At 50.0% G+C, this 17076-nt stretch overlaps 1 protein-coding gene across 2 annotated transcripts in view; it reads left to right on the top strand.

Moving 5' to 3' along the window:
• Positions 1 to 17076, top strand: part of Armc2 (armadillo repeat containing 2) — a 107784-nt gene that overhangs the window by 81606 nt on the left and 9102 nt on the right. For both annotated transcript variants that reach the window (NM_001432282.1, NM_001432283.1), the window contains exons 13-17: positions 9254 to 9554; positions 11872 to 11994; positions 13514 to 13627; positions 16453 to 16585; positions 16861 to 17021. In NM_001432282.1, coding sequence (NP_001419211.1) covers positions 9254 to 9554; positions 11872 to 11994; positions 13514 to 13627; positions 16453 to 16585; positions 16861 to 17021 — 832 coding nt within the window. The remainder of the gene's footprint in view (positions 1 to 9253; positions 9555 to 11871; positions 11995 to 13513; positions 13628 to 16452; positions 16586 to 16860; positions 17022 to 17076) is intronic.

The following is a 17076-nucleotide window of genomic DNA, read 5'->3' as shown; positions in this document are numbered from 1 at the left end:
AACACATCTTACTCCCAGCCCTGGATGAAGTGAGCTAAGTCTGCATGTGGTATTTCTCTGGGGGCGGGGGTGGGGCTCTCATTCAACCAGCTCGACAGAAGCTCTCCCCTCAGCTTTCAGAACAGACAGGGGCAACAAGCACTCCTCAACTTATGTCTATGTAAATTAACTTGCCCAAGTGCTAAGACAATCTGTAGCTCGGGTCTCAATGGGCACAAAACTGAGACAGCAAACAGTCACCATCAGCCTGATCCAAAGGCACGGTTTCCAGTTAGGTAAGAATTCCTATCAAGATCCAATTAGATGATAGGTTTAAGAAGCAGGCACATATTGTCCGCTTTATGGTGTAAATTGCATTTGGTACAAACCAAATGTGCAAACAGATGGGCTTTGTAAGGGAGAAGGAGCAGTGCGTGGTACTAAAGCAGGGCTAACTTCTGAGGTGCCTCTGATGTCAGTGCTGCTACATTTAGAAGCTCATCAAAATACGTGTGGGTTTGAATTTTGGAAGAACATGAAGGGATTTCCCCCATTTCTTCTGTAAATATCTACCGGGCAAGAACTCTGGTACAAAACGCCTGAAATAAGACTTATGTAAGGGGCAGTCTTTCACAAAGGTCACACGATGTTCACAGAGAACAACCTTATCTACACTAGCAGTTGCCACCATGGTCCCACCACCTCTGCGGCTCTTTCCACCTACGGGCAGGGCAAATTTCTTCCTTTCTTCTTCTCTAAACATAAGTCCTAGGTGCGGGATCACAGGCAAAGCTTTGCAAGCAGGGTCTGGAATCACCAGTCTGGCCCTCGCCTGTGCTGTATTTTTAAAGTCCACCCCTTGTTCCATGCAAAAGTCCCTCCAGCCTGGCTTGCAGCGCGCGCTGTGATTTGGACAGCTCCGACCGACATCCCGTTGCAGGAAGAGAGACCTGGAGTGACTGGAGATGGGGGCTGAAAGCCCAGCATCCCACCCGTCCCCACATTTCTACCTTGGGCCAGGCATTTAGCTGCCCAGAGATAACCCACCCTCCCTTCCTCACATCCTCTTAGCAGCTGCAGTGGATTGGTTAGGAAGAGCCCTCCACCCCCTTCCCCTGGTGTCTTTGTGTGTCAACTTGCTTCCACTGGCTCTCTGCCTCCTCCCTGGCAGGAGTGTGCCCTTTGGCTGCCTTCCCGGGCCTCTCTGCAGGCACATTCCCAGCGGTGCTGGGAGAGCGAGAGAGAGCTTGGCTGAGCTCTCTCCTTGTTCAGCCTTGCCCTGGTTCTGCACCCCTGACCGGGCAGGCACAGTGGGCCTGAGTTTGCTCATTCTTTCCAGCTCTCACTGTTTTTGTCCTTGCAGAACCGGCACTTCCCCCCGACCCCCCAGCACAGAACCCAAATGCCCTCATGTCTGTGGCTTAGAAAGGAACCCAGCACAGTGAAGATCTAACTGTTGCCCTGAGGTTTTTGAGTGGCTGCCACATTCAGAGGCCTGGGGTGTGGGTGCTCAGTAAACAACGGCCGATAGGGCGGGCGGGCGGGCATCTCTGCCTTCAGAATGGTGTGCTTAGACCCTTGGTTTTGAGGCTGTGGTCTCTCAGATTGGTCTGATACACACACACACAGACACACACACACAAACACACACACAAACACACATATACACACACAAATACACATACATACACACAAACACACACACAAACACACACATACACAAACACAAACACACATATACACACACATACACACATACACACACACTCACACATACACACAAACACACACACATACACACACATATACACACACAAACACACACACATAACACACTCATACACACATACACACACATACACACACATACATACACACACATACTCACACATACACACAAACACACACACACACAAACACACACATACACATACATACACATACACACATACATTCATAAACACACACACATACACACAAACACACACATACACACACAAACACACACATACACACATACAAACACATACACACACATACACACACATATTCACACACACACATACACACACACACACACACACACACACACACACACGAGTCTCTCAGGCCAATTATCAACCCTTCTCCAGTGCCTATAGGTAAGGCATTGTTTGCCCAGGAGCCTGCCGCTTGTCTGTGGTGATAAACATCTATGCTTCAGCAACCTGCAGTTAGGTTTTATTTAAAGGTGAAAAGTCAGATAAATAAAGCAAACTGGAGATCCTGACTCAACTCAGGCATTTTTTTAGCCAATGTTTAAAACAGGGCTTTTTGATTAAGGACATGGGAAAGTTAAATTTTCAACTCATTTATACCCCCTTTAAATTCTCGAAGGTCTTTCTAAAGGCTTTCCTAGGTGGGGGAGGAATTCTAAGTATGATGAGTCTGTGGAACATAGTCTATTCCTTCTGTGACAGCTTGACATCAGTCCTTCGCCTGTGGTCAGCATCGTGTACAGGAACTATTTTAGGGTGCCGTGGGGAGGGGGTGAGAGTCATGAGCTCGCTCTGGCAGCCTGTGGGTGGGGAGCGTTATGAGGTAAGGCACCATCAGTCACACAGGGCAGATGGCTGAATTGGATGCTCCTTCAGGGTGAGGGAACAGGCAGTGGATGCTTTTGAGCTGAGAGGAATGTTCTGCTCCCAAGAGGAAGAGGTTCCGTCTCCTCCTGCAGTGCACACACAGGCCACCAGGGGCGCCTTTCACAAGGGAAGGAAGGCAACCCGTTTGAGAGGTGGGTGAAGGGTCAAAGAGGCCTGGTGAGTGCCTTTAATCCCAGTAGTAGCTAACCCTGCTGCTGCTGCCACTGGAGCTGGTCATAGCCATTCTCTATAGCAGTGTCCTCTTCTGAGTCCTACCATAGTTAAAGACTTTTTTTTTCAACTTGAGGGGCCCATCATGTCTAAGCAAAGTGCACGTCCTTTAGGGCACACCATGCTGACAGGAGAAAGACTTGCCCGGCACGCTGGAGGAAGGTCAGGCTGCTTGTCTGTGTTCTGGTTGGCTGTCACTGCTGGTAATTCTATTTCCACCAAAATTAGAAAGTCTGTATGAACTGGTTATTCTAGACTGCCTTCTCAGGGATACTGAAAGCCTTTTCATTTTGTTATTTCAAAACTGTGTAATTGCGGTGTGAATGTGCACCACTGTGTTGGTTTAAAAAATACTGTGAAAGTGGAGCGCTGTTCTCGGGGACTGGGAAAGATGGAGAGGTGGAGAGCCGTGCGTTGAAGGAACTATTTCTGTTTTGAGATTGTGGGCCTGTGAACCTGATAATTCGTCATCTGTGGCATACTCTGTTGTTTTTCCAGATAAGGCCTCACTTGTAGTTTTGGCTGTCCTGGAACTCACTACGTAGAGCAGGCTGGCCTCGAACTTAGAGATCCTCAGAGATCCCTGCATCCCAAGTGCTGGGATGATAGGCGAGTGGCATTACACGGGACTTTCTCGGCATACTCTCTGTAAGTGTTTTTGGGATCTGCTTTGTTAGCTAAGGGATACTTTGTATACTTCAGATGGGTTGGTCTGGGCAGCGTCTGATTTGGGGGTGGGGGAGACTCTTCCGGGCAGGAGTGAGAGCCCAGGCCACTTAAAATGAGGCCATGGTCTCACAGAGACCCTTGTCCGGCTTCCAGTCTCAGGACTGTAGCTGAGCCAGGCACGTGCAGGTGCAGGAACAGCCTTCCACGATACTGCTCGTGTCCTGGCCTCTTTTGTGCTCCTGGAAAACATATTTGCAAGAGGTGGGAAGAAAAGGCGTCTCCGTCAAAGGACAGAAACAGTGAGGGCAGCAGGTGGTGCGAGCCGGGTGCTGCAAACAGCACAATCTGTCATCCCCGTTTGTTGATGTCGAATGCCACCCTTCAGTTGGCACCGCTGCTGCCAGGAGCCGCCCCCTCCCTTCTCCCTCCGGCAGGGAGAGAGGCATTGTGACAGTGTTAACCCTTCCTTCCCCACAGCCACTTCCAACTGAATCATCTTTGTCACACCACGACCCGCGTAGACGTCAGAACCAAAGATATTTAGACATGTCAAGGACCCGGGGCGAGTTTTAGAAAAAGTAGCACTCGGTCCGTCCAGATGAACTCACAGGCTCCGGGTTAAATGTTCCTGGTAGCTGAACAGCGATGGGTAGAGGAGGTGCCCAGGCCGGAGGAACCTAGGAAGAGGGGAAGGAAAAGAGAAATAACCCACTGAGGAGTAAATGAGCTGGTCCTGACAAGACTTAGCTGTCTGTTAGGTGCCTCAGACAACATTTTAGATCACTTACGATGTCTTCGCTGTCTCTTTTCATGTTTCCTCATGGGGACGGGAGACCCCTGTTGCCGTAGGTATTAAAAAAAATTCACCATTTCACACCGTTGCTGGCACCAGCGGGCCACCTGGCATCTGCCGGGTATTTTCATTTTAATCAGCAAAAATGACTCGCTAAGTTCCCAATTTCCATCCCACGTTGCCGCCAGCTACTCTCCGGGCCCTGCGGCCATCTTGCCATCTATCTAGCTCCCAAGGCCGGTCCTTGCCACGCCAGTTCCACACAGAGAGCGCCTATCTCTCTTGCCCCAGACTCTGCTCACATTCCCAGCGACCGCCCCCTGTGGTTCTAGTCACAACTCCCAGTAACCTGTTTAAAATCAAAACTCAGTAAACTTATCATTTATTAATCACGTTTATATCAGTAAATTCTCACTCCACAAAACATCCACACAATAAACTCAGAGCCAATTAATGTAGATAGAACTGCCCACTTCAATAAGACAAATTATCCTATAAAATTCCATCCCTTATAAAATATTCATAACTATCTGTGGCCCTTTAAGGCCACACAGATCTGGGTTCGTCCTTCTCTGCCTCCACCTTGGTTCTCCTTGCTCCAAAACCCTGTGCCCACCTTACTTTTTCACTGCCTAATCACAGGCCTTGCCTTATCTTGTGCCCGCCCTCACTTGCACGTAGACAACAGCCCACATTTCACCCTTCCTGTCCAATTAAAAAGGAACTTTTCTCTCAAGTGTAAGCTGAGCCCAGCTATCAGGGAACACCACTAACACGGCTGGTGTGGAAGGAGTCGGAGCTCGCTGTCCGGGGTGAGATGCCAAGACAGCTTTGCTCAGGTGGCAAAAATGGAAATCTTCAAGTTTAGTGACTTGGTTCGTGTGTGTCTCAGAAGCCTTGTGGGAAGGTTAGTTCTGTTGTTTTGTCAACTTGACACAAGCCAGGGTCGACCGGCAAGAGAGAACCTCGGTTGGGGAAATGTCTCCATTAGATTGGGCTGCAAGCAAGCCTGTGGGCCTTTTTTCTCAATTGATGATTGGCGTGGGACGGCCCAGCCCACTGTGGGTGGAGCCACTCGGGCAGGCGTTCCTGGGAGGTCTGAGAAAGGTGGCTGAACCTTAGCCTGAGAGCCAGCCAGTGAGCAGCACCCCTCCGGACCTCTGCTTTAGTTCCTGCCTCCGGGTTCCTGCCCTGACTGCCCTCACCGATAGACCGCGATATGGAAGTGTAAGCCAAACAAACGCTTTCTTTCCCAAGTCGCTTTTGGTCACGGTTGGTTATCAGAGCACGCAGGGGCCTTCCTAGAACACTTTGGACCCCTGAAGCGCATCTGAAGGTCCATGTGTTTGTTGCTTAAGCTACTGCTATGGTCAGTACTGATCTTTACAGAAACAGAGCTCATGCAGCCACAGTCAGAAGGCAAATCAATGTTTGCAGAAATCCTGTCACAGTCATTGGCTTGGAAAACAGAAAGAATTTTCTGTCAAGGAACTGAGTTCTTGGAAATCCTGATCTTTCTATTGCACCTGGTCCGGATGCTGGAGCTCTGTCTGCTCTGTTCCTTACTCTGAGAGCCCAGGGAGCGCCTTTCTGAATTGGGAATTGCTGGAGGGAACTGTGCAGTGGGATCCGTGTTTCTTGGTGAAATCCCATGCTTAGCGGCCATCCTCAGGCCTGTCCATGCAGGAGTGCACGCAGCCCGTGTTCCGTGGCATCTCGAGGTTGACCTCAAGTTCGCTTCTGATGATTCTGCTACTCACTGCATCCTCTTCCCCATCCCTTCCTTACTTTTTTTCTTCTAAAAAATTTGATTAATTTAGTGTGTGTGTGTGTGTGTGTGTGTGTGTGTGTGTACAGGCACACCATGGCACACATGCGGAGGTCAGAAGCTAACTTTGGGAGAGCCTTGAGCCCTGAGCCATCTCACCTGCATGCCTCTCTCTCATTTTCTTTCTTTTTTTCTCATTTCCTCCCTCCCTTCTTCCTTTTTCTGTCCCCTCTCCATCTCTCCCTCTTTTCTTTCTCTTTCCCTCCCTTCCTTTCTTCTCTCTACTTCTTTCCTCTTCCTTTTCCTTCCTTCCTTCCTTCCTTTCTTCCTTCCTTCCTTCCTTCCTTCCTTCCTTCCTGTCTTACTGTGTTTCATAGGCTGGCTTCGAACTCATGGTCCTTGTGAAGCTGGGATTCAGGTATACACCTAAGCCTACCCCCATCTTTGAGCAGCCTTTTCCCCTGCAATCCTCTGAATCTGTAAGTCTGTCCCACGGTTCAGCGCAGTGTGTGCTCTGATTGTACGGTGCCTGTGTCTCATTTACTCTCATGACAGTCCCCAGGGGTCCCTGTGTCTCCCTGAGACTCTAGCTGGAATCCTTCTCCTTGGCTGTCTTGCTCTTTGCAGCGAGTTCCCCCTCATAACTAGCTGCTGCTTGCCAGGTAGCTGGCGAGCCGTTGAGAACACTGTCATCCTGGTCTCCGTGCACACCCCCGTGATGCCCATCTAAGCCTCAGCTGAGAGGATCGCTTTCTTTCCAGGGGTGGAGCAGAGGGAGGCTCTCCTGATTGGATGACCGCTGAGTGCCGAGAGTCGAGCTGTCTCTGAAAACAGCCCTCCACCCCTGCACCGTCCTCAGGCTCCAGTCCTCGCCACAGTGCGGGGCTCTGCCCTTCTTCACGGTGACAAGTGGTTCACAGCCGCACCACCAGCCCGCTGCTGCTCTGCCAGTGTCAGGGACGTTCCTTCAAGAACAAGCAGGAACAGGTTGACACTGGCAGATTCGTCTCTGAGGAATCGAAAGGGTGTCCTTTGTCCTCAATCTTGCTTTGACTCCTTGCCACGCCCAACCCGCTGCCCTGGGCCTCAGGATCCCACCTGGTTCTCCGTGCCTTATCTAAAACGCGCCCAGCCTTTGGCCCTGCCCGTGTCCTTAAGGCTGATGTGATATTAATCTGACCAGCAAAGCCAGAATGGTGGAAATCTCCTTGGTCGGTGGAATAAGTCCTCGGCTGTCTGCAAGCATGCAGGGCAGAGGGGAGAGATGGTCACTGAGTTGGAGGACCGCAGGGTCCAGGACACCCTGGAGTCAAGTCCTGTTCCAGTTTGACTGGCCACAGGACCTACACAGCTTCTGCAGGACCCAGTGTAAAAGGGCTCAGTGCCCGGCACACTAAACGTCACACACAGCCCAGCAGTGGGCCTTAGCAAGGATTCTTTTGTCATTTTCATCCATCCATCCATCCATCCTTCCATCCATCCATCCATCCATCCATCCATCCACCCACCCCACCCACCCATCCATCCACCCACCCATCTACCCACCCACCCACCCATCCATCCTTCCATCCATCCATCCATCCATCATCCATCCACCCACCCACCCATCCATCCATCTACCCATCCATCTACCCATCCATCCATCCATCCACCCATCCATCCACCCACCCATTCATCCATCCATCCATCCATCATCCATCCACCCACCCACCCATCCATCCATCCACCCATCCACCCACCCATCCATCCATCCTTCCATCCACCCATCCATCCATCCTTCCATCCTTCCATCCACCCATCCATCCATCCTTCTATCCATCCATCCATCCATCCATCCATCCATCCATCCTTCCATCCATCCACCCATCCATCCATCCATCCATCCATCCACCCACCCACCCACCCATCCATCCATCCATCATCCATCCATCCACTCATTCATCTTCCTGAGTTCCGTCGTCAAGTGAAGTAAACGACTGTTCTTTTGAACTTGGTGTCATGTAGCTCATATAGCCTCAAACTTGCTGTGTGGTGGAGGAGGATGACCTTGAACTCATGACTCCGCCTTCCTCCTCAGTGCCGGGATTACAGGCGAGCAGCACCATGCCAGTGAAGCCAGCCTTACCTTTGTATCTTTCGTTTAAAGCTTCTCGTTGTAGGTTTTTATTTAATGTTTTCCTTTCCTTCTACTTTTCCCCTTCATGTTTCTTCTTTTCTTTCGTACTCTCTAGCCCAGGCTCTGGAGTTTCTCTATGTAGCCCATCCTGGCCTTAAACTCATGGCAATTCTCCTGCCTCATCTTCTCAAGTCCAGACCTTACCCCCTGACCCTTAAGAACGCTTTTAGCGCTTTTTTGGGTGGGGGGGTTCAGTTGGTAGGTGCTTACCTAGTGTGCACAGAGTTGAGTTTAATTCCCAGTGCTAAATAAACTGGGTTTGGCACTACACACCTGTAATCCACTCAAGATGGGAGTAAAGGACCTAGAGTTCAAGGTAGTAAGTTCAAGGCCAGTGTGGGATATAAAAAAAAAAGCCAATAAATAAGAACACATGTTCATTATATGGCATATGTACAGAAAAGTTCATTTACATACGTGTATGAGCTAGCAAACAATTTTAAAAGTGTCAGTCATTTAACTGTCAGTAAAACCACAGTTTTACTATAGGGTCCCTCAGCGGCACAGTGGTTCTAGGCATGGGCTGCAGGAGACCCTGTCTCAGTGAGTCAGACAGACAGACAGACAGACTTCCTGCTGAAGTCAGAAACCCTGCTGTAACCCATCCACTGTTAGGGAATGCTTGAGTGGGGTGTCAGAGGGTTGACTGGGGAGTCAGGGGTATTGAGTGGGGGCGTCAGAGGTTGAGAGGTGAGAGGACATATTAGCTTTGAAACATCAGTTCACGTGACATATTTATTTTTAAAGACCACCCAGGTTTCGAGGTGAGGGTTCACAGATGCTGTGGGTCCCCCATCAGTCACCCTGCACGCCATCAGGGCCACCACGTGCTTCTAACCTCTCCTGTCACTTTTCAGGCATCTCTGGATTCAAACACTGCAAGACTTTGTAGACGCCAGCTGCGATCCGTTTCACTATTAGTAAAGTCGAGAGTAAATCAGACCAGAGTGTATTCTTTCCGATGGCCATTTCAGCTCCTCTGAGCTTGTAACACTGTCTTTTGTTTGTTGCAGGACTTAGTAATTCGAATTGTTTTTATCCTTGGCAACCTGACAGCGAAAAGTAACCAGGCCCGGGAACTGTTCTCCGGAGAGAGTGGGAGCGTGGAAACTCTGCTCACACTGTTCCAGAACTTCTACCGACTTGAGGAGAGCTCACCAAAGCTGCAGCGTTCAGGAGCCAGGCCACGGGCAGAGGCCGAGGACGTGCTGGTCAAGCTGACCCGTGTCCTTGCCAACATAGCCATTCACCCTTGCATCGGCCCAGTGCTAGCCGCCGACCCTCGGGTGGTGGGCCTGTTGCTGACAACCCTGGGTGAGAGCTGCAGCCCCAAGACAGATCCGTGGGAGGGGAGGGTTGTGGTGAGGGCTGGGCTCACTTTAAGGAATCCCCTTATCTGTGAAAGGAAAGACATTTCCGGGGGTTTGGGTCAGTTGGTAGAGTTCTTGCCTGATACACACACAGCCTGATACACTCCAGCACTGCTTATATCATGTAGGATGCCCATCCATGTCTGTAATCCCAGCACTTGGGAAGTAGAGGCAGGGAGGTCAAAGGCCAGCCCGGGCTACGTGAGACCTATCCCAAAACCAAACCTTTCTTCCTAGCGGTGCCTTATCCCATCCCAGATTTCAAAACCATAAGACCAACAGTGACACAACTCTTTACCAAAGAGTACAGTCACTAAATCATGCTCTTTAAAAGGATGAACGTTGGGTCATGGAGATGGTGTGAGATAAAGGTGCTCGTGGCCAACTCTGACTACCAGAGTTCCATTGAAGGATCTACAAAGTCAAAGGAAAGAGACAATTTCTACATGTCATGACTCTCTCACATGCGCTGTGGGCTGTGACACACAATAGGCAGATAAATAAATAATGTAAAATATTAAAAGGTTAATCGTTTTTTAAAGGTTTATTTATTTGTTATATACAAGTAAACTGTAGCTGTCTTCAGAAACACCGGAAGAGGGCATCAGATCCCATTACAGATGGCTGTGAGCCACCATGTGGTTGCTGGGATTTGAACTCGGGACCTCTGGAAGAGCAGTCAGTGTTCTTAACCACTGAGCCATCTCTCCAGCCCCATTAATCATCTTTTTTCATTTGTAATTTTTTTTTTGAGACAGGGTTTCTCTTTGGAGCCCTGGCTTTCCGGGAGCTCACTCTTTAGACCAGGCTGGCCCCAAACTCACAGACTCTCCCTGTGCTCCCAAATATGTTGGGATTAAAGGTATGAGCTACCACTGCACAGCCCTAAATCTTATGGTTGGTGAATCATATCAGAATTTAAAATAATTTTATCAGTCAGAAGAGCAAAATCAAGCCAAAAGTTAAAATTCTAAATTTTTCCAGGATCAGTCCCTACAAAGAGGGTTCCTCTTTTTCCAGTTCTTGTGTCACCTGTAATTCTGTCCCCTTCCTTCGTGCCCCACCTTTCCAGTTTGTTCTACCACAACAGAAGTTGATTTTGATCTGTGTACGGATGTGCCTGAGTATATGGCTTATGTGCAGGTGCTTATAGAGGCCAGAGGGGGGCGCCAGAGCCCCCACATCTGGAGTTACATAAGCTGTCAGCTATGGGTGCTGGGAACTGAACTCTGGTCCTTTGGAAGAGCAGCGAGCGCCCAGGCTCTCACCTATCTCCTCTTCCGGCTCCTCACTGCTGTGCTTCACGGGCTTTCTTTGGTGGGAGCCACTGTTGGGATGGGAGAAAGTCTATCTGTCTCTTTCTTTGTATTTTTTTGTGGGGGGAGGGGGTTTTAAGAGAGAGAGAGAAAAAAGAGGAGATCCAAAGTCTCGTTGCCCTCACTACAGGCACTTCCCAGCGACACAACCGTCCCCACTAGAGTCCACCTCTCACTGCTTGGCCACCACTGTAGGCGTTTGGACCAGTTCTCCCTCCCAACCCCATATCCCCAGAAATAAGATCCAGACTCAAAATATGTTTATAAATACCTTGGCCATATAGCTAGCCCAAGTTGTCCTTAAACTTGCTGCGTAACTAAGGGTGACCTTGAACTCCCGGACTTCCTGTCTCTACTTCATAAGTAGTAGTTTTACAAATGCATACTACCTTGCCGAGCTTATGCAGGACTGGGAATCAAACCAAGGCTCTGTGTGTGCCAGGCAAGTCCTCTACCAACTGGGGTGCATGTCAATTTACTGGGAGCCCCAGGAAATACTTAAAATCCAAGCCATTGTTTCAAGAAACTGGGCCAGGTGGGTGAATTTGTAATCCTGGCCCCAGGGTATAGAGGCAAGAAAGTCAGTCAGAGGTGGGGCAGGGCCAGGCAGGTGACAGAGGAACTGAGAATCGAGCTCTCTGCTGTGTTTGGATAACGACCCTCACAGGACCACTCTCTACTGGGAGGCAGGATGTGGGAATGAGAGCAAGCTTGGACCCTGAGGTCAGAGCATATGGGTGGGGCCAGGACAGCTCAGGTCACTGTGGTATTGTCCCCTTCACTGCAGACGTAGGGCTCCACCTAACTTTCCTAGACCTGGCTGTGGGAGTTGAGTTAGCACGTCCCCCATGCCACAGGAGCCCAGCTCACTCCCCAGCCCCAACTGTCCTTATCCTCTGACCTGCAGAATTGAGCGTGTCTCACCCACTTACCCCTTGGTTTCAGAATCGAAGTCACTGGGCGACTGTGAGGAGCTGGTGATCAACACCACAGCAGCCATCAACAATCTGTCCTTTTACCAAGTGAAGAGCTCTGTCCTGCAACACAGAAAGCTGTATGTTGCTGAATGTAAGGCTCAGAGAGTCGGCCGTGGCTTCACAGACATTCACTTAAGGTCTTGACTGCAATTCCTAAGCCCACATCTGAGGGAGTTACTAGGACAGCTGCCCTACCCACACACCCGAGCACCTTGGAACATGGGGACAGTTTGTTTCTTAGTTTTTGTTGAAATGCCTCTTGGTTTGTATTTTAGCACCATTAAAAGGAATGTTAACTAGAATGTCTCCTACCAAATACTGAGAACTTAAGATTTATCATTTATCACTCACTTTTAAATTCAGTTATAGGAAGAAGTTGAGAATAATATTACCAGTGTAAGTTTAAAAATGTGTAAAACTCTTGAGTGCTCCAGAGGCAAGGGCAGGGGCAGGGGCAGAGGGGCAGAGGGGCAGAGACAGAAAGGCAGAGAGGCAGAGAGGCAGAGAGAGGCAGAGAGAGGCAGAGAGGCAGAGAGAGGCAGAGAGGCAGAGAGAGGCAGAGAGGCAGAGAGAGGCAGAGAGGCAGAGAGAGGCAGAGAGAGGCAGAGAGGCAGAGAGAGGCAGAGAGAGGCAGAGAGAGGCAGAGAGAGGCAGAGAGGCAGAGAGAGGCAGAGAGGCAGAGAGAGGCAGAGAGAGGCAGAGAGAGGCAGAGAGAGGCAGAGAGGCAGAGAGGCAGAGAGAGGCAGAGAGAGGCAGAGAGGCAGAGAGAGGCAGAGAGAGGCAGAGAGGCAGAGAGAGGCAGAGAGAGGCAGAGAGGCAGAGAGAGGCAGAGAGGCAGAGAGGCAGAGAGAGGCAGAGAGAGGCAGAGAGAGGCAGAGAGGCAGAGAGAGGCAGAGAGAGGCAGAGAGAGGCAGAGAGGCAGAGAGAGGCAGAGAGGCAGAGAGAGGCAGAGAGGCAGAGAGAGGCAGAGGGGCAGAGAGAGGCAGAGAGGCAGAGAGGCAGAGAGGCAGAGAGGCAGAGAGAGGCAGAGAGGCAGAGAGAGGCAGAGAGAGGCAGAGAGGCAGAGAGAGGCAGAGAGGCAGAGAGAGGCAGAGGGGCAGAGAGGCAGAGAGAGGCAGAGAGGCAGAGAGAGGCAGAGAGGCAGAGAGAGGCAGAGAGAGGCAGAGAGAGGCAGAGAGGCAGAGAGAGGCAGAGAGGCAGAGAGAGGCAGAGAGAGGCAGAGAGGCAGAGAGAGGCAGAGAGGCAGAGAGAGGCAGAGAGGCAGAGAGAGGCAGAGAGAGGCAGAGAGGCAGAGAGAGGCAGAGAGGCAGAGAGAGGCAGAGGGGCAGAGGGGCAGAGGGGCAGAGGCAGAGGCAGAGGGTGGGGCAGGTGGATCTCTGAGAGTTTAGGGCCATTCTGGTCTACATTGTGAGTTCCAGGCCAGGCAGGGCTGTGTCAAACAAATAACAACAACAAACCCATAGAAACAAAAATCACCACACACCACACTACCTCCGGCATTGCCGCGTCTCTCTCTAACACACACACACACTTATGTAGTAGTGGTAGGGAGTATGGTATTTGGAAGTTATTCTAAATGTACTTATTTTCTCTCTGATTGCCAAATCCAGTGCTCTTAAAGCTCCTTGTGAGCAACAACATGGATGGGATCCTGGAGGCTGTGCGTGTCTTTGGAAATCTCTCCCAGGACCATGACGTCTGCAATTTCCTCATGCAGAAAAATGGTGGGTTGATGACAGTTCAGATCCTAAGCATGTGATTCTTGCCGATAGTCAGCTAAGAGACTTGGCGGCCTAGGCGATTAGAGCCTGATGTTTGTTTCTGTTTCAAGATGTACCATACTTCACATTCGTCCCGTGTGGGGGACAGCACAGGATTCTGGGATGGACATGGTTGTGTTCTCGACCCCAAGAGTAGCCTCTTGAGTGATGATATGTGTGTGCATGAGTGAGTGCATGTGTGTGTATGTGTACATGCATGTTGAGTGTGTTTGTGTGTGTGTGTGTGTGTGTGTGTGTGTGTGTGTGTGTAATGCTTTCAGCACTCATTATTTCTACTCCCGGGAATAGATGGGTGATGGTTTTCATGCACAAGCTAGAATATGTTACACCTTGCTTTGTAACTACCAAGAGGGCAACACCAAAAGGGCGGCGGCCGCAGTGAGTGTCACGCATTATGCTTTGGAATTGTGTGTGCTCATGCAACAAAATGTTCCACAGCAATTACAATAATGTTTATAGATACGATAATGTTATAGATCAGTCAGACACTGATCATCATGGATCGACCTGACACACAGAACATGGCATCAAAAGGCTGGTTATAGTAAGAAATAGGGGGGCTGGGGATTTAGCTCAGTGGTAGAGCGCGCCTAGGAAGCGCAAGGCCCTGGGTTCGGTCCCCAGCTCCGAAAAAAAGAACCAAAATAAATAAATAAATAAATAAATAAATAAATAAATAAATAAATAAATAGGAAAAAAGGTCACCAGTGTAAATTTAAAATACGGCCCCCACCCAGCCTTCAGGAAGCAGAGGCAGGTGAATCTCTGTGGATTCATGACCACCATGGTCTATACAGTGAGTTCAGGCCAGCCAGGCCTCTGTAAATAGGCAAAAAAAAAAAAAAAAAAAAAACACAAAAACTTGTTCAACTAGCCCCCAACACTCAGAAGAACTGCCTAAAATATTTTTTTTTTTCGGAGCTGGGGACCGAACCCAGGGCCTTGCGCTCGCTAGGCAAGCGCTCTACCGCTGAGCTAAATCCCCAACCCCAAATATTTTTTTATGTATATACATTTATGTAGGAATGAGAGAGAATGTGGGGAAGAGATATCAAAGATATGTTGGATTTGCTATTTATGTATTTATTTATTTATTTGATTTTCTCAGATTGATGAGTGGGACTTGTATATGTTGATGGAATACAGTGTGGTTTGGATGCAATGCTCTGGGTCTTAAACTAGACAGGCAACCGGTATCCAAATGCTCATGTGAACCACACATTGTCCATGTATTTCGCGTAAGAATAATCCTTTTTAAAAACTGTCTAGGGGGCTGCAGATCCTTTATTTAGTTGAGTGTCCGCTTAGCATGCACAAGGCCCCGGGTTCAATCCTGAGACTGCACAGACCCGGTGTGTTGGTGTAAGCCGTCAACCTCAGTGCTTGGGAAACAGGGGCAAGACGATCCAAACTTCAAGGTCACCTGCCAGCTACACAGTAGGTTCAAGGCCAGCCTGGGTGTCTTAGTCAGGGTTACTGGTGGTGTGATGAAAGGGTTCATTTGGTTTGCATGTCCTGATCACAGTCCACTGAGGGAAGCCATTGTGGGAGCTGAGACAGAGGTCATGGAGGGGTGCTGCTTACCGGTGTGCTTCTCCTGCTCAGTCTGCTTCCTTATAGAACCCAGGACCCAGGACCAGCTCAAGTGGCCCCACCCCCAATGTTCTGGGTCCTCCTGTATCACCACTTAAGAAAATGCCCTATAGGCTTGTATACAGCTAGATATTATGGAAGCAGTTTCTCAGGTGATGTTCCCTCCCCTCAGGTACTATGGTTCCTGTTGAGTTGATGTAAAACTCTCCATCTAGAATACCTAAGACCCCTTCACAAACCAAACAGACCAGCCCTGCAGATAACAAAAATGTCTCTCCATGTTGATGACAGCAAATCTAGATAAGGCAGACACAGCTGCAGTATCAGCAAGGGGCAACCCCTCATCCCCACACGCTGAGAGAGAGCTAGCGCTTGTCAGTGCTTGTCAGTGCACCCTTTGGGGTGTTCAGAACACATGTGCACGGGGTGTAGCCTCTGTCAAGCTCACTGTCCAACCAGTCAACAGGTCTGTGTGGACAACAGGGAAATCGCCCCTCAGGTGCTTCATAAATGGGATATGGTGGTGTTCAACCCCCATCTGCTCACAGAGCCCTTCACTGGACCCCCCTACTGGAGGAAGAAAAAATAGTCTGTAGTTCCATCCCCTTGGAGGAAGGGGGAAATGGTTGCTCCGCCCCCTAACTTACACCACCCCTGCACTAGCAGCCCTGAGCTGGACAGGCCAGCCTCTGGCAGTCTGAGCTTCTCCTGTGTTTTGCAAAATCCCAATAGGACCGGACTCCGTTGCCCTAGGTTGTGCCTTAGAGTTACAACCGGAGGTTCAAAAAGGCCTCTGAGAACGACCAGAAGTAGGAAGAAATATTACCCACGTTCCCTCCTTCCCACCAGCAGAGGACTCATCTCTCTGGAGAGGGAGCTGCTGTTGGGTCAGTGGTAGCGGAAATGGGGCCAGAAGCTGTGGGAGGCAGGAATTGGTTCCAAAAGTGTAGGTGTTGTTGGGTCTACAATGGGAATTGGATAAAACTTAGGAGGAACGGGTCCATCACACTAACCACAATCCAGCGTATCTTCCCACTCTCTTACCCCTACTCCGTCCCTCAGCCCCAAATCCCACCTCAGCTGTAAAGCCAGCTCCAGCTGGGACGCAGGCCTTCCGGTGCTCACTTCCGGTCTGTGGGTGCTCACCGGTCTCCATTTGTTCTCCGTCCTCCCAGTACACAAGTTCTTGATCACATTGCTGGAAGCCAAGCACCAAGACATTTGCTTCTCTGCCTGCGGGGTCCTCCTGAATCTCACGGTGGATAAGGATAAGCGAGCGGTGCTCAAAGAAGGCGGTGGCATTAAAAAGTAAGCTTCGAGGCACGGACCCTGACGGGGACATGCTCTTCCTGGGAGGTTGGGGCCCATCGATCATTCCACCAGAGGAGCGGGGGGGGGGGGGGGGGGGGGGGCGGTGTTTAGAATCTACGGGACACTTAACCACAACTCAGGTGCGTGAGCGACAACTCTGTAGTCAGTTAAATGATGACCGTATGGAAGTCAGAAGGCCAGCGTTGTAACAACCTAAACCTTGGAGACAAATTCTGTCCCACTAACAGTTGAGTCTGGCACTTCCTACTCAGGTTAGTGGATTGTTTGAGAGATTTCGGTCCTGGTGACTGGCAGCTGGCCTGCCTGGTGTGCAAGACCTTGTGGAACTTCAGTGAAAACATCACCAACGCTTCCGAGTGTTTTGGAGATGACGTCACCAACACACTCCTCATCCTCTTGTCGACGTTTTTAGGTGAGTCTCTGTTTAAAAGCATTCAGACTCCGTCATCACTAAGAAAAGAGGGTAA

This window comes from Rattus norvegicus, chromosome 20, assembly GCF_021556685.1.
Source record: "Rattus norvegicus strain SHRSP/BbbUtx chromosome 20, alternate assembly SHRSP_T2T, whole genome shotgun sequence".
In the NCBI taxonomy this organism is placed as follows: domain Eukaryota; kingdom Metazoa; phylum Chordata; class Mammalia; order Rodentia; family Muridae; genus Rattus; species Rattus norvegicus.
The sequence above is the reverse complement of the archived record's forward strand: the minus strand, read 5'-3'. Positions and strand labels throughout refer to the sequence as shown.